Source organism: Trachemys scripta, chromosome 11 (assembly GCF_013100865.1).
Source record: "Trachemys scripta elegans isolate TJP31775 chromosome 11, CAS_Tse_1.0, whole genome shotgun sequence".
Taxonomy (NCBI): Eukaryota; Metazoa; Chordata; order Testudines; family Emydidae; genus Trachemys; species Trachemys scripta.
In genome coordinates, this window is record NC_048308.1 from 36,160,204 (window position 1) to 36,177,210 (window position 17,007).

Sequence of the window (17,007 nt, forward strand, 5' to 3'; positions counted from 1 at the left end):
AAAGACATGAGGGAAAACAGAATCCAACAATGACTTGAGTGGGAGTTTTGCCTGAGTGTGGACTGCAGTAGAGTGCCCTTAAACAGGGGAAAATAACATAAAATGCAAGCGTCAGTCCTTGCAGTTCCTTTAAAGGAATTGGAAGGATCCTTACTGCCTTATCTTTTTGAATGTTTTCAGAGTGGTATTTACTGTAGCCCCATATAAGATTAGTACAAATATCTGCGATCGTACTTTCTCAGCCTGAAATTGGGATTGATATTCATCTGTATTTCTCTAGGATACTCCTTTCTGTGTTTTTGATATTTTACTGTCATTGTTTCAATTAGCTGGCATTTTCTAAAAATGCAAGATTATTTACATATCTTAGTATACGAATACTAATATGTAATGGAGCAGAATCACTGCACCCTCTACCTTGGTAAAAGAAAGTGAAAACCCTACTTGAGGGCCTCCAGCGGTATAATGTCCTTCCAGAGCTGGGTTGCAGTGGTGCAAGCTAATCACAACATCCTGTGCAAACAACAGTGGCCTGCAGACAACCAGCACAGTCCTAATGTAGAAGGATGGCTCTGGAGGACAGGAGATGAAACCTGTGTAATTTAAAGCTGCCCTTTCCTACAGGAAAAGCAGCAATGGAGAGGTCACCTGCATATGGCCAGTGGTGAATCCAGCTTGGATACACAGCAGGCAGCAATGGCACAAAGACGTACCATTTACACCAGCAGGGCAAATATAGACTACTGTTTTTTGCTACTGCAAAACTTCAGTTTTGGGTGGCCTGATTCCATACCCACTGCAGTTTGGGTGTACAAAGAATGTAAGACTGGAGCTTGAGTACATTTGCGAAATGGCTAAAATTTGCAGGAGGTTACAAAATTTCCTGCCAAGGCAAATACCCAGATTTTTCATATGAAGATACATACAGAAACCAAAGCAACAGTTTGCATCTCACCTGACCCATTCGTTTTTTGTTTATAAATTATATCTCTAGTTGTATCTGAAAAAAAAATGGTGTCATCCTGGGCATAGAAGTCAATTCCAACAAAATATGAAGGGCTCCCAGTCACTGGGATAATCACATCTTCCTGGGTGGAGAGATTGAATGGGATCCCACGCACTGCCAACTGTGATGAAAAGAGCAAAAACTGTTGCACAGCTATAAAAGAAAAGAACACATATAGATTTTAGTGACTTAAAGGGCTTCCTCAGGCTCAGATGATTCAAAATTAATTAAATGTAAGGTAAGGAACTTTTTAGTTTTATTTTGCAATATTTGTTTTGGCAATAACATTTAAACACATAAAACAGAAGGACTGGGAGGAAAAAGAGAGATGGAAGAAGACGAGAGAGAAGAAGAGAATGAGAAAAAAATAGAGTTTCAAGAAGAGGGAAAAGGAAAGAGCAGAAATGGAATTTAAGCAAATAGAAGAAAAATGGAATCTCTGAAAGAACATATGGTGACCTAGCAGCGTCTTCCACTTCTTCCACCTGCATAGTTGCTAAGGATCCTACATCTCTTTACAGAAAACATTACCCCAAGGAAAGCAGGCATCGTGGCTCTCTCATTAATTTCCATGGTGACCACTTGTGCAAAGAGAATTGATAGGCTGTATGGGGCCACCTCTGCCACCAGACCATATCTGAGCTGACCACATCAGCTCTTTTCTGACAGTTGTAGCAACACAAGTCCTAAGCCACCATGCTCCTAAATCACCATGCAAAGACAGGAGCAACTGTGGAAGTTGTTACATTTAAATTTTACAGCTGTCAACAGAGGTCATGGGAAAAAGTGCTGAACAACTTAGCATATCTAACCCCACATTGGTAATAAAAAACGGGGAAAGGATACTCTGAATACCTGTTTACACAATTTTCTAGACAAAACTGGAATAGAATCCCCTCAATGCTCCCTTATCATTTTTCTATGGGAACTCCTCCTGTCTGCCCAGTCCCCTCCCTTATAAACTCCCAAAGGGTTCCGTTCCTGGGGCTCTGTTCTTTTTGATCTACTTTCTTCATCACAATTATTGCATCTCTCTCAGCTATTATTTTTTTGTAGCTGGTACATAGCTATGGAATTCATATGTTTTGAAGTCATTAGTGCACTGGCCATTTACAGATATAATTTTATCCATGACAGTGCCACTTGCAACAGCCACTAATACACTTCCTTACCAATGCAATGTCGCCCATCCACATGTAGATCAAAGCCCAGGGTGCATTTGCAGCGGTAGCCCAGCCCATCGTTATCTGTTTTGTGACTGAGAACACAGATTTGTTCGCAGCCCCCATTATTACTTCCACAAGGATTTCTTACTGGAAAATAATATGGACAGAATTAAATCTTCATGCTATAAACTTTCCATACATCATCAATTTTTATATTTTCAGACATTTTTTCAGTATTTATGGCAAATCATTTGGAGGTATATTGCCTAATGAGGGCAAAACTCCCATAGGAAAATATGACACGGAGGGCCCTGCAAGATGCTGAGTAATTCCCAGGAGGTGCCGATCATCAACTATCATTAAAGTTAACCGGCATTCAGATTGCTCGGCACCTCCCGAAAGGTATTCAGCACATTGCAGTGTGGGGGCCATAGCTTTTAAGGTAAACGCTTTGGTCTATAACTTTCTGTATTCAGTCTATGGCTACACTAGAGAGCTTGCAGAGGCGCAGCTGTACCGCTGTAAGCTCTCTAGTCTAGCCACTCTAAGCTGACGGAAGAGAGCTCTCATATCAACTTAATTAATCCACCCACAATGAGAGCATAGAAGCTCTGACGCCGACATAGCGCTGTCCACACTGGCGCTTAGATCGGTGTAACTTACGTCACTTGGGGGTGGCTTATTCACACCCTTGAGTGACGTAACTTGTACCGACATAATTGGTAGTGTATATATAGCCCTACACTCAGTACATAGTTATGTCTCACATACAGTATTCACTTGTCACTGAGGGCCTGATCCAACTGCCATTAAAGTCAATGGATATATACTTCCATTTACTTTAATGGCAGCTGGATCAAGCCATAAAAGTGAAAATTGCTCATAAACACAAGTTTGTTTCTTCCAAATATCAATATATTACTCAGACGTTGCTTTTAAATTGTGTATAATCAGCTTCTTTACAATTAATATAACTGTCTAGTGTTTCTTTTAGCAACTCTAGAGAGGACAATTCCAACACTTCTCTTGACAATCGGTTGGCTTACCATATGGCTGCCTGAGAGCATGGTAAACTGTCACTCCATATGGCCTCAGTGAAGACTGGTAGATAACTTGAGGGTTAGAGTCTGCAAATTTATTAGCCTTTATCACTGCCATCCTTGTCCAATCAGTAAAATAAACATTATGTTCAAAAAGGCTTATTCCATAGGGATGAGGAATCAGTGACCCTCCATGAGCTATTGTTCTCCTGTTACAAAGACATTTTTAAGGTTACATGTAAAATATTGTCAGAAAGATAATTTCACTTCATTTTGATCAAAAACAACAACAAAAAATAGAACTTTACTAAATTATTAATTAGCTTCTGCTTTTATATACAAATAAGCTTCCAACATGTATATGGGAGAGACCAACAGTGGTCAAAGAAGTGAAGCTGAAAAATATATGCAGAGTAGTGTCTCAGAAGAAATGCAAGGTAGGCAGCGAGTGAATAATGCAGAAAGCAACTCAAAATTACTAAGGAAATGAGAGAAGCAGAAAGTGGCCAGTCTCCACAGAGAGGAGATCAGACAAGCATGGGACACTTGGGAAGGAGACAGAAGAGGCCTGGGATGGTGAAAAGATAAAATGCCAGGACATACTGAAGAAAATAACAAGTCAAGAAGAAAATTTGGAGAAGGCTACGGAAGGCCAAATAAGAGAGGCCTGCACTAGTTAAATGTGGACATATGAAAAGACCCAAATCCATCATAAAATATGTGCATTCCACACAAACGCTGCAATAATGTATGCTAGATCAATTATAGGGATAATGCAAAGTGTTTACTTCATTAAACAACACTTCACTATTAAATATATTAACATTAACCTGGATTTATGACTGAAGGTTCCTTTCCTTTATGTAGGTCAAATTCTATACCTCCAGGGGCCTCCAGTTATGAGGAGACATGTGCTGTGGTTTTCTGGTGTGTTACTCAGGAGGACATTAAATTCTATTTTAAGAGCACTTTCAAACCATACCATTGACTCACTTCAAAAATGCATAATTTGTATATTAATGTAAGATACTCAATGTTGCAATAAGTGATAAGTTTTTATCTTAGAAAAATACAGATTGTTCTAACCACTTGCATTCCTACCTTACTAAACCATGAAAATGGCCTTGAAAAGAGCAGATATAAGGAGAAAAACAAAGATACCAGCATTGCTTTTATATGAAGAAACACTCTCTTGCAAATGAAGCAATAAACCGAGTAATAAAATTGTTGACTTGACAGACAACTGTTTTCTTGGACAAGATGTTAACGGGAACTAGAAAGGGAACAATTTTAGTCTCATGTCTGAGAAACACAGAGGCCATAATTAGCAATGTAGAGGTGAGGGAGCTTCTAAATAATAAATAATAGACAATAAATTCAGTGGTCACCATTAAAAGTCAACAATTACTTCTGTGGTAGCTGAGATACTGTGGTTACTCCCTATTTATATCAGGAGTGACAGTGTCTCAGACATCACTGTGTGGTAAATGATGGCTTTTTAATAGCTGTTACTGCAGATTTGTGATTAGGTTTGAATGCACTCAAAAAGAGAAGAAATCAGAACATTTTATTTCCATTGTGGTGTGTGGGGTTTAGGAAGCTCGAGTTTACAATGAATGTAACAAACTAGCACAAGGAAAAGACATAGAAAGAAAATGTAAAGTGTTCAAAGAAATAAAAACGCATGCCATCAAAAGACATGTATCATGGGAGTGGGCAATAAAAAACAATGTGAATGAAGAAGGAAGTGCAAAAATATAATCAAGGGGAAAACAGGACATAGGCATAAAACATGAGGTACAGTGGAGGAATTTAACATTTAACGAGTGACATCTCATAAATTAAGGTGTCCTACATCACATTCAAGTTGTGTTGTAGTTTAGATGTTGTGAATCTCATTTGGATAGACAGATCTTGAACCAGATATAGTACAACTGGCCCGTAAAATATAAGAAACAAAATTCTCTTCTACCTTTGAAGCCCATCATAAGTTACAGTCTCAATGTAATCAAAGCGGCTGTCCACCCAGTAAAGTCTCTTTGATACAATATCCAGAGTTATTCCAGCAGGCCAGCCTAATTTTGTTTTTATCAAATCTTGCCGGTTTGTGCCATCCATGAAGGCCCTTTCCACTTTAGGATCTCCAGAAAGATTATCCCAGTCTGAGAAAAATAAATAACTATAAAAGAAAAAAAAATTAAGGTCCCACGTTTCCTTGAGATTTTATAAAAAAGCTACATTTTATGTGGAATTTTCAAATTGTTTCATCATTTAAAACAGTACATTTTTAGAGTTGGAGCTATGGTATCAATTGGTGCACAATGGAAATATGCCAGTTGACACCAACGGAGGATCTGGCCTACAGGTTTCTCTACACGTAGAGTTCAGCAAGAACTGTGATTTCACCCAGAGGTTTATGGAACTTCTAATGTGCTCAGCAATGGACAGAGGAACCACCAGGAAAAAGCCAGGATCAACCAGGTGGGCCTTGAAGTGCATGATTATAAAGGGCATGAAACTCATCTCTCTGTCCCAGAGGAAGATCGAAACGGTTCATGCCTCTTACGTACTGCTGAAGTATATGGGGCAGGGACAAACAAAAGCAGTACAGGGTTCACCCACTACTGCATCCGAAGCAGCAAGAGGCTAGCAGCCACAACAAAAACCTTTAAGGAAAAATTCTATCCCCTGGATGCACATCACTATTCTCACTGGTTTCAATGGTAGCTGCACGTGCACATTGAAGACCAAAATCTTGCCATAATACTCAGGCTCCAAACAATGAGAGTAAAAGCATTCCAGGGTGCTGCCGTAACAGACAGTTCTATAGCACGGTATAGCTAGAGTCTTAGTCTATATCTGTGTGTAAATTACCATTCCATAGGTAATATTATTTATCAATTAATTATATAGTCTTCCTCACAAATAACATGACTCTGTACAATACATCATGTACAGAAATACGTTCACCCACAATAAAATGCAGACACCTCTGAGGGGCAAATGTAGGAGCCATACTACACAGGGATGTGAAAAGGGAGAAGGTTCAGGTAACTTTCAAACTGAGCATGATGTTTAAACTGGAATTTAATTAGGGTGCTGGGTTTAATACCCATAACTCTTGTGAAATGAGAGATCAGCCAGTAGAACACAAATTGTCAAGGCCTCCCTTTTATGTTTTATTTCAAAAGACAATGATTGACTATTTCTTAGTTACTGTTCCTTTATATATGAATACAGGGGTTTTAACCATCTTTTCTCATTACCTCACCTGTATCACTTACCCAACAGTTGGGTCGAGTGCTATTCCTCTAGGATTTCCCAGATTTTCAGCAATAAGAGTTACACGGTTAGTTCCATCCAAGTTTACCATATCTATTCTGTTCACACTGGTCTCAACTACATACAGTTTATTGTTAATCCAGTCTACTGCGAGATTTTCAGGTGTGTCAACTGAAACATTTAAAACTTCGTGGATATCAGAACCATCAATACCAACAGAAAACACCTGAAAATAAAATACATATTATTAACAAACTATTAACTACCATGATGTTCCATTAGTCATCTTAATTACTCACACAGTAGTTGTCATGCCTGAGGTAATCACATGGCCCTATAGATATGGGGCCAAATTCTGCCCATGGTTACAACCATGTAAACCCTTTAAAGCTGCTCCCTAGGCTTTTGCAAAAAGAAATAAAGGAGGATTTTTGTGAAATTTTGGATCCAAATGCAGAAACAGAGAGTTTGAGCCATGTGTCATTCCTGCAGACTGGACAAGTTACCAGACTGAAAATGTCTTCCACCAGAGTAAAAATGGCAAAAGTCCTGGAGAAAAAACAAAAAAACTCCATTGTTCTAAACCCAGTGACTGAGGATCTTGTGGATTTTAGGCCAAATGCAAACTAGATGAGACGAGGAATGTCATAGGTGCAGAACTCATAATGTTCTTAATTAGTTTGTACCTTAGCTTAATTGTTAACAGTGTTTAATAATCTTTGTTTTTCTAATATTTATGTAATTTCTGTTATAATAAATATTAATCACAATGCATTTCACATGTAAGAGAATGCCTTATTTATTATTGTTGTTGTTACTCGTAGACGTTGCAAACGAGATTGGAGCTCTATTGTGTTATGTGTTACACAAACATAGATAAATAGACAGTCTCTGCCACAAAAAGCTTTTGATGGAAATGTCCATTCACTGAAGTGTTGGTACCTTTTACAGTAAATGGTAAAACAACAATGTAATTGCAGGCAAAAACATTTTACAGGTAAAACTCTGTCCTCAACCTTAAACTATGCTGCTGCAACTGGCTTAAGTATAATAAATGGAAATATTATGTGGGGAAAATGCAAGAATTGTGCAAAGCTAACAACTCTGGGGAAAATCCTGCCTTTTCTCCATGGCCATGCAGGGCCCTTGGCAGCGTGGCTCTGCTGTGGAAGGCTTGGCAAATTTACACATGTGGTAAACACCAGCTCAGTGACGGTAACCTCGCTCTGTGCAAACCCTCTACACATTGGGGTCAGCAGGGAGTGGGTCATAGGTGAACCCAGAAGAGCTTCCTGTCCCCTATTCCCCAACCAGCAAGGGCAATAAGTAAGTGTCTTATAAAGACTTTTATTATTGAAATTAGGCTCTTTTTTTGTAGTCTAGAGTTTGGAGAAATGGGGTGTGTCGGTAATATGACATCTAACATTAGTGACATAGTACTATACTCAGAAATATACAGATTCTTTCAGACACAGAGTTATCAGCTTATTTCCAGTTTTGGTTTACTAGCCCTACAAAGTTCTTATAAAAGTTTTAGATTTATGCAACTGAACTGCAACTTTTATTCTTTTCAGTGAGGTTGGGGGAGGAGAAAAGAGACAATGGTAAAAATGTGAACCTACCTGCTTTAACATGTACCCCAAACCGACTTCTGAAAATTACTGTTTTACTCTGATTTGAACTGAACATATTTCCTCTTTTCAAAAAAAGTAGTGTAACAAAATATTGGCTCATTACACAAAATATTGTCAATATTTGTTACGCAAAGCTCAATTACAATTCCATTTGGAGTATATGGGAGAAATCTGATTTTTATCATCTTGGAAAACACAGCAGTTTTACATTTTAAATGATCAGGTTTCAAAAAATTACTAAGAAAAATTTGTCCAGTTTTGAAAGAATGTCTACTATTTCTCTTAATTAGGCTTTTGGACTCCATTTCTAATGAAATTAAAAGTTGCTCAAGATAGCACCATATAATAGCATGCTTTGTTTAATATATCAGATGTAACAGTATAGCTTGGAAAACGTGGTGATTAATGTAAAACTTCTCAAGGGCCTTTTTTGTTAGAAAACAGAGATACAGCCTGCATCTGCTCTCAAAAATGAAAAGCTATCAACACATTCTGCTCCTGAGTCTTTCTACTTCCAAAAAATCATATTTTTCTTGAAATTTCTACCTACCTTATCTTGCACTGTGTCTGTCCAAAAGATTCTACGTAGGTAAAAATGAAAGTCCACACCAACCGCAACGCCACGATTCTGGGATTGCACCAAAGTACGAAAACTCCTTCCATGGACATCTCCAATCAGCAAATCACGACCATTGGAGAAAATAATTGATGCAACACCAGCTGAAAGTGAGGGTAAGTTGTGACTACCAGCACAACATATAGATCAGTTATTCTGCAAACAGAGTCTAATGGGTTTGCAAACTACAAATAGAATACACATGTATAAACTAACACTTATCAATATTGAGCGTATACAACCTGCTGGTGGATGCAAATGTGATTTTGTTTTTGTAGATTGCACACATTGCAGCCACCTGTGAAAATCTGGCCCTTTAAGCACTGCGTGGCAACCTGGTCTACAGCCTGGTTTGGAGTTTTGGAGGAGGCAACTAAGGAATGTGCAGTAAAAACACTTCTGTGTGAAAATGTTACCAAAAGTGTGTATATCCACATCCTGAAGAAGGTTCTCTCTCTCTCTCTCCACCTTCTCTCAAAAGGCCTTTTTCCCACATGAGAGATGGATATTCTTTGAGTCTGCCACGCAGCCTATCTTCTGTGAATTTCTATTTACTGCCACTTCCCATATGTATTCTTCATTCTCACATCCCATTAGAGCATTTCATAGCAGCAGAGACTCTCCAATAAGAAGGCTTTGAAGGAAAGTTTGTCTTGAAAATATATAACCATGGAGAGGGCGAGTGGATCTATTTCAGTGGAAGATATTTAAGACCCAAATCCTGCTCTCTTCACTCAGACAAAGCTGCCATTAAAGTAAATGGAGCGAGCAGCCTAAAAATGATCCACCAGTCTGAAAATCCTGTTTCTAATTGAATATTGCATTTCAAAGATAGGGAATATCTCTGGAACCAGCAGAATCTTTCATGCCACTGGAACATTTTACATGTGCCTGCTGTACTCAAGCATATTTCACTACTTTTTTTTCCAATACACAGAAAATTACAAGACAATATTTGCTTTACAAGTAAAATTACAGCAAGAATCGCACTTGGTGCCATTTACTTACATGAAGTGTCGGCTCTACAGTGGCGGTGATGCTCCAAGAAATAACCTTCCACACAGTGACATTGGTGATGGCCAACACGGTCTTCACACAGCTGGTCACACACACCCCACATCTTACAATCATCAAAATCTGTTAGAGGGACAAGGCATGCATATAAACAAAGCTTCGAGCAAGGAGGACACAGTCATACTTGGCAGGCCTGAGAAGACTGTCCTCCCTTTTTTCCTTATATTTGGTTACAAAGTCCCTGTCGCTATGGGGTAGGTTTCCCTTTTGACAACAAATGCTTCTATTTTCTTTTCCTCAAAAGAAAAAGATCAGTGCAGCTGCCTAAGCTTCATGGGCTGCCTGACAATAACAAACCTGTTTGTGCAAGCAATGGAGGAAAAACTAATTGGTAGGAAAAGGATTTCAGTGTCTACCTTCCAAGAGTGATCAAGAACAATGGAAAGCAAATGATGGAATGAATGTGAGATACTTTCAGTAGATACCCACCCTACTGGACTCAGAAATATCTCTTATTTGAGGCTATACATGGGGCACCCAAGGGCGCAATGCTCCCAGAAGTACAGCCCCTAGTACCAGTACAACCACAAGGAACATCATGTCAGCTATTTAGCATGCATAACATATCAACGGCCACCTTCTTAGAAGTGCTGCTATCTAACACAGTAATTCCATTAGACTTAGCAGAGACAACAGAACTAAACTACTGTTCGGATGAGATGAGTAGTTCAAAACCTATATTACATGTGAATGGCCTGCAGGTCCCTGTATTTTCAGTTACTTAGAGCTAGTTAGACAATATAGATCTGCTCTATAATTCCAGGCAAAAACCCTGGGCCAGATCTTCAACTGGTGTAACTGACTCCAGTGGAGCTCTCCCAGCTTACGGTAGCTGAAGAGCTGATCCCACGAAAGCCTATACTATTTTTATATATATAACTTCACTGTTTGCAGTACACTATAAAAAGCAATATAAGTCAACATGTGAGTAATTCTTTTCAATGTGGAATTGAGTAATACTGTACTGGATGAAACCATTTAATGAAATCAATACACCTTGTCTATTCATCTTCATTATACTTGCTGCACCCCACAGTCCAACACCCCAGGAGATAAGCAATGGGATCTCTAGAAATTACTTCATGTAACTGAAATGATGAATTCCCTAACTCACATCACATCTCATTCTTTCTACCGGCCAATTCTGCAAGGTGCTGACATCCAAAAGAGTTACGGGCACTCAGCACCTCTCCAAGTGTCCATCATCTTTCAGGCTCAAGCCCTGTGAGATTTTCTCAGTGTCTGATACCAATCAAGAAGATATACCATCCAACTCAGATGGGAGAAATTGATACAGGATATACCATACACTGCAGAATTTTTGGAAGTAAGCAACTCTAATATAATTTAAACAAAACTGCTTTGGTGACTTGTGCATAAATAAAATGCATCCTTGTAAATACTTTTAATTATCAGAAACATTTTCATTTTTTAGATTGTTATGAAGATAAATGGGAGAAAAAACCTGAGCAGCATTAGCAGTTCATGAGTGAGTGTTGCGTGTGTGGCTACATGAATATTTATTTATAAGAATTCTAAGAGGAATATATTTATTCATATTACCATTTATTTAGAGCACGAGAGAAACTGAGTAATGAACACATAGGAGCGTGAATCTACAAGCCTATTGCTACAATGAGTTATAATAAAAGAAACAGCTAAACTCAATTTTCAATATATTTAATAATAATACTTGGAACTTCTATAGGACTTTCCATCGGAGGAGCTCCATATTCTTCAATGTTGATGAATTAAGCCTTATCTAACAAACCATTTTCCAGGATTTAATCATCATTACATGGTTCCATATTGTATTTGTTTTACATACAATAGCCATGTGTCTGAAAGGGGAGAAACACATATTCAGAGAGACTACGTTATCATTAGAGATTATTATTATTACATCTGAATTTCTAGTTGTTATAAAAAGAAGCATAGGACAACCATATGAGGATATTTGTTCCCCACCCCAAGCAGCCTCCTCCTTTCTATCCCCACTCCATCAGGGGCGGCAGGTTTGTAAAATTTTTGGTGGTGCCCAGAACGGGTCCAAGTCCCCCCACCCCCCACCTGCGTAAGGCTCTGGGAGGGAGTTTCGGTGCGGAAGGGGGGAGGAGTCAGGAGGGGGTGCGGGAGGCGGGTTCTGGGAGGGAGTTTGGGTGCGAGCTGGAGCAAGGGGTTGGGGTGCAGGAGGGGCGAGGGGGGAGGGGTCAGGCTCTGGGAGGGAGTTTGGGTGCAGGAGGGGGGAGGGGTCGGGCTCTGGGAGGGAGTTTGGGTGCGGGGTCTGGGCTAGAGAAGGGGGTTGGGGTGCGGGAGTGGGTGAGGGGTGCAGCGCTTACCTCGGGCGGCTCCCGAAAGTGACCCGCACCCCCCTCCGGCAGCAGCTCCTAGGCGGGGGGCCAGAGGGGTCTCCACGCATTGCTGCCCGCAGACATTGGCCCCGCAGCTCCCATTGGCCACAGTTGGCAGAGTCAGCGCTCGAGGCGGGGGCAGCACACGGAGACACAGCCCCCGTCCTCCCCCTGCGGCCGCAGGGACATGCCGGCTGCTTCCAGAAGCAGAGCAGGCGGGCAGGAAGCCATCTTAGCCCTGTTATGCTGCTGGTGGTGGCAGCGGGGGCCCCGGGCCCTTTTAAATTGCCCAATGGCAGCAGGCGGGAACGGGGGGGACGGGGAAGGTGCACAGGGGCAGCCGGGGCCAGGGGAGAGACCCAGCCCTGAACTTTGGTGGAGCCGGGACCCTCTGCTATTATATTGGTGAGACACGAGCACCATGGGCCCATACAACTTGCCAGCCCTGCACTCCATTGCACCTGCTTCCTCCATTCCACTGCCTTTTCCTGCCACCTACCACTTAGCTGGGAACGGGGGAAAAGGAAGTTACTTGTTAAAACAATGTCCAGTGCCTGACTACTATGATGCTTTTTCTGTTAAGAAGCCAGAGCTAAGGAAATGAGATTCATTAGCACTCATGAGGGAGCCAACAGAGCATGGGCTTGTTTACAGACTAGAGCAGATTTGGGAGCCTATGCAAGTGCAGCGGAGAGAACCGGAAGAGCTAGGGATTGGAACAGGGACTCTGGGAAGCAGCACAGAAAGGTTTAGGACTGATCTCTCTTGCACAGAGAACTGTGTATTTGTGCTAGCATGAAATTCAGATTTGTTCTGCTAACTTGGATTCTGTCTATGTAACTAGAAAGAATCACTGCCCAGGAATACCAAGCCCCAGTGTTATTCCATTGAAATAAACTTAAGTTCACCCTTCTCTGGATGTTGCAGTTTAAGGCTCCCTTCAGAACTTCAAGGACTAGAAACCTCATGTTAAATGAAAGCTGGTGTTCTGGTGAGTACACAAAGCTAAATGGGAAGGCCACGATTCCCTGAACCCACTCGTGTTTTCATTAACAGGGAGGACCAGTGTCTCCCTCCCAGTGTTCATCAGGACCAACGTGCCAGGCTTACAAGCTTTGACTGCAATGTTGACAAAATGTGAGTACGTTTAGAAAGCTTCACTAATATCACACAGCTCTACTCTGGAGGTTGCTGTAGAATTTCTATTGGAAGCTTTCTTCATCTGTTAACAAAGAGGGAAAGGACCTGGCAACTGAAAGAGAGAGATCTGGGTATCTTGGAGATGGACCAAAAAGGAAGGGCAGTAGATCCACAAATCCCCTGGTGCAAGTAAAGTGAAGTGTCCCACCTACCTAACAAATGGCAAGAAGTGTCACAGGCAGAGATCTACCCTATGTCTTACCTTCATGTCAAAGCAGGACGGATAAAGCTAAGGAATTTTAAAAACAAGAATAGATTTTCCTGATAACAAGATCAAAAAAATTGTTTGATCATCTGTGGAATTGCCCTTGATCTTTTTTTTTTATTATTTCTAGAATAGAGAAACATCTAAGGGTTTTTCTTTGTGACTTTTTAAAATAACGTAGAGCCCTTTACCTCTACTGGTCTCTGACCCCAGCATAAGCAACTTGGTCCCATACATTTAAGTTGTCATTTACAACAAGAGCAGCAAGCAGATTATTGGCACTAATCTGACCATGGCTTTGGCATTAAAATCTTAAACTCCTCCACTTTGAAAGCTGCAAGAACAATTGAAATTGGAGGACTTTCTGTTGCTAGCTGGGGAAGGCAGAAAGGTAAGTAAACCCAGAGAGAAAGGTGAGATAACTGCCTTGTTATTAGAGTTTCGAATTTTAAGCATTTGTTGAAACAAAATGGGAATGAAATATTTTCCAAGTGGCATTTTTTGGTAATTAATAGATGTTGCTCTCAGTTGTGGTGTTCCAGGGCTTCGGCATATGCTATAAATCACCACAGCACAGTGAAGAAGAAACAGCCAGGAGGTAGGGTTGCCAACTGTCTAATCACACAAACCCAAACACCCTTGCCATGCCCCCTGCCGCACCCCTTCTCTGAGGCCCCGGCCCACTCACTCCACCCCCCCCCTTCCATCATCACTAACTCTCCCCCACCCTCACTCACTTTCACCTGGCTGGGGCAAGGGGTTGGGGAGTGGGAGGCTCTGGGCTGGGGCCGAGAGGTTCAGAGTGTGGGAGGGGTCCTGGGCTGAGTCTGGGGCAGGGGGTTGGGTGCAGGAGGGGTGGGGGGTGCAAGCTCTGGAAGGGAGTGTGGGTGCTGGAGGAAGCTCAGGGCTGGGGCAGCAGGTTGGGATGTGGGAGGGGGCACAGGCTCCAGGAGGGAGCTCAGAGCTGGGGTGGGGATTGGATCGTGGGAGGGGGTGATGAACTCAGAGGGAGTTTGGGTGCAGAAGAGGACTCAGGGCTCCAGGGGGTTGGGGTACAGGAGCAGATGTGGGGTGCGGGCTCTGGGAGGGAGTTAGGGTGCAGGAGAGGGCTCAGGGCTGGGGCAGGGGGTTAGGAGGGGATGAGGGGTGCAGGCTCCGGCCAGGCAGCGCTTACCTCAGGTGGCTCCCGGTCGGCAGCGCAGTGGGGATAAGGCAGGCTCCCTGTCTGCCCTGGCCCCGCACCGCTCCCAGAAGTGGCCGGCATGTCCCTGGGTGGGGGGACGGGCTAGGGGGCTCTGCGTGCTCCCCCGCCTGCAGGCACCACCCCCGCAGCTCCCATTGGCCTCAGTTCCCGGCCAATGGGAGCTGCGGAGTCGGCGCTGCGGAGTCGGTGCGGGTGGCATGCAAAGACCCCCTGCCCCCACCCCTCCCAGGGACATGCCAGCTGCTTTTGGGAGCAGCATGGGACCAGGGCAGGCAGGGAGCCTGCCTTAGCCACACTGCGCTGCCAGACTTTTGGCGCCTAAAATCTCCCGGTTTGGCTTCAATAGCCTCTGGGAGATAGAGCCTGATTCTGGGAGACTCCCAGTGAAACCGGGAGGGTTGGCAACCCTACCAGGAGCAGAGAAGAGGGAAAAATGAAAAGATTATGAGTTTGGGAAATTAATACTTTCCACTAAAACCACTTCCCACTAAGTTCCTCAGGCATACGACCAGTAAAACTAAATTTAAACTAAAAAGTGAAAGAATAACCTACTGAACATTACATCTAATAAGCCAACCCAGGTATAAGCCAATCCCTTCACTTCTTATCTCAATACTAAGCAGAGGAAATGATTCACATGTCAGCTGGCCCCCACCTTCTATGTATTGAATCAGGAGTTGAGCAAGGGACTTCCCTTTTTACATGAGAGTCAGCGGGAGGAAGAGAGGAGTCATTGATCCCTTGCTAGATTTTGAGTAAAATGACTATGGCCCATCTCTTCCATGCAAGCCTGTATCTCACACGATGAATATCACCTGACATCCTGTCACAATCTCCTAGCAAATGTGGAGAGTTTGTTTTATAGGCCAATCAATGGGATTAAGAGAAGAGTGACTGGCTTTACACTAGGTCAGAGAGTAGGTTTTCCAACTTGCTCCTGAATTAGAGTTAAAGAAGAGGGCTCCCTGCACATGCATTTGCTTTAACACAGAATCAAGCAGCTACATGGGGATCTACTTCCTTGGATACCTACTTCAGTGATTCCCTTCTTCCCAATGACTTGCATATAAGCCAAACAACACCTTGAAACTTTTTTTAGTTTATATGCAAGGCTATGTGATGTGTGCATAATAGGAGATACAGACTTCCAGAGTGGCAAAGTAATGTACCATATTCATTTTACCTTACCCACAACAATCTGCATTTTCACATAAGGTCAGTTTTGAATTATAGATCAAATGTTGAGTAACTTCTGATTTCCCAGGTCTGTAGCCATACACCCCAGCATGCAGGATCAATCTCTCAAGAACAGTAAAAGGGCTGTTTCATCAGCTTTGAACATAAAGTTGCCATACCAGAGTCAGCCTTTCTAACCACAAACAACCTCTCCAAGTAGTAAAAGACTGGTCTTTCCTTAGCTGGGAAGTGAAGGCCTCATGACCGCTCACTGACCTGTTCCTCTGTCCCCACAGGGGCTTTATGCTGCTGAGCTTTTGCTCTCTTGCTATTTTTCCATTCAGCTTGAGGTTTAACTTTATGACTCTCAAGATTTACCTGCTTGCCAATGTGTCCACCCACACATACGTATCCAAGAAGCATAGATTCTTTTTCAAATTTGTGGAATCCATAATCTCCAGGACCCCTATGAGAAAAGTCCAGACTTATATATCTGCATCTCTACTGTTCACTTACCAATGCAGGTGCGACTGTCATTGCTGCTGATTACATATCCCGCAGGGCAATAGCAAGTCCCTCCAGATGGTGAAGAATGGCAGCGATACTGGCAACTCAAGGCAGCACAGTGGGATATGTCTAAAAATAAAATGAAGTCACTTCAGGAAGGTTCAATAGTAGTGTCATCTGTATAGCAGCCGACTGCATGGTGCTTTACAGACAGTTACGAAGCCAAGGTGCCTGTTGTGAAGAGCTTACAATTTGCAGAACACATCCTGAAACTAGTCCATAAGCAAAGAACCACACTCCCATGCAAAAACAAATATGGGCAGCTCTGGCAGCAGGCTCAGGCTCTAACTAGACAGTATAAAAATGAAAAAGTCAATGGTGAAGCTAAACACACATCTTGTTTGTTCCACAATACCATGTGTGTTTGTGTGCCTGCAGGCACACACATCTAATGTAGCAGGATAGTGAGGCAGGAAGGCTAAGATTTAGAGAAGTCTTTGAGGATTTGAGTTTTCAGGAAGCAGTGAAAGGATGAAATTCAGTCTT

The 17,007-nt window shown here is 42.2% G+C and overlaps 1 protein-coding gene across 3 annotated transcripts in view; it reads right to left on the bottom strand.

Annotated features, from left to right (window-relative positions):
• The window catches only part of LRP2 (LDL receptor related protein 2), a 187,660-nt gene that overhangs the window by 127,163 nt on the left and 43,490 nt on the right, over positions 1–17,007 (bottom strand). For all 3 annotated transcript variants that reach the window (XM_034785710.1, XM_034785709.1, XM_034785708.1), the window contains exons 9-16: positions 16,471–16,590; positions 9,753–9,881; positions 8,679–8,848; positions 6,497–6,720; positions 5,185–5,391; positions 3,219–3,421; positions 2,179–2,319; positions 956–1,159 (exon numbers count right to left, since the gene is read on the bottom strand). In XM_034785710.1, coding sequence (XP_034641601.1) covers positions 956–1,159; positions 2,179–2,319; positions 3,219–3,421; positions 5,185–5,391; positions 6,497–6,720; positions 8,679–8,848; positions 9,753–9,881; positions 16,471–16,590 — 1,398 coding nt within the window. The remainder of the gene's footprint in view (positions 1–955; positions 1,160–2,178; positions 2,320–3,218; positions 3,422–5,184; positions 5,392–6,496; positions 6,721–8,678; positions 8,849–9,752; positions 9,882–16,470; positions 16,591–17,007) is intronic.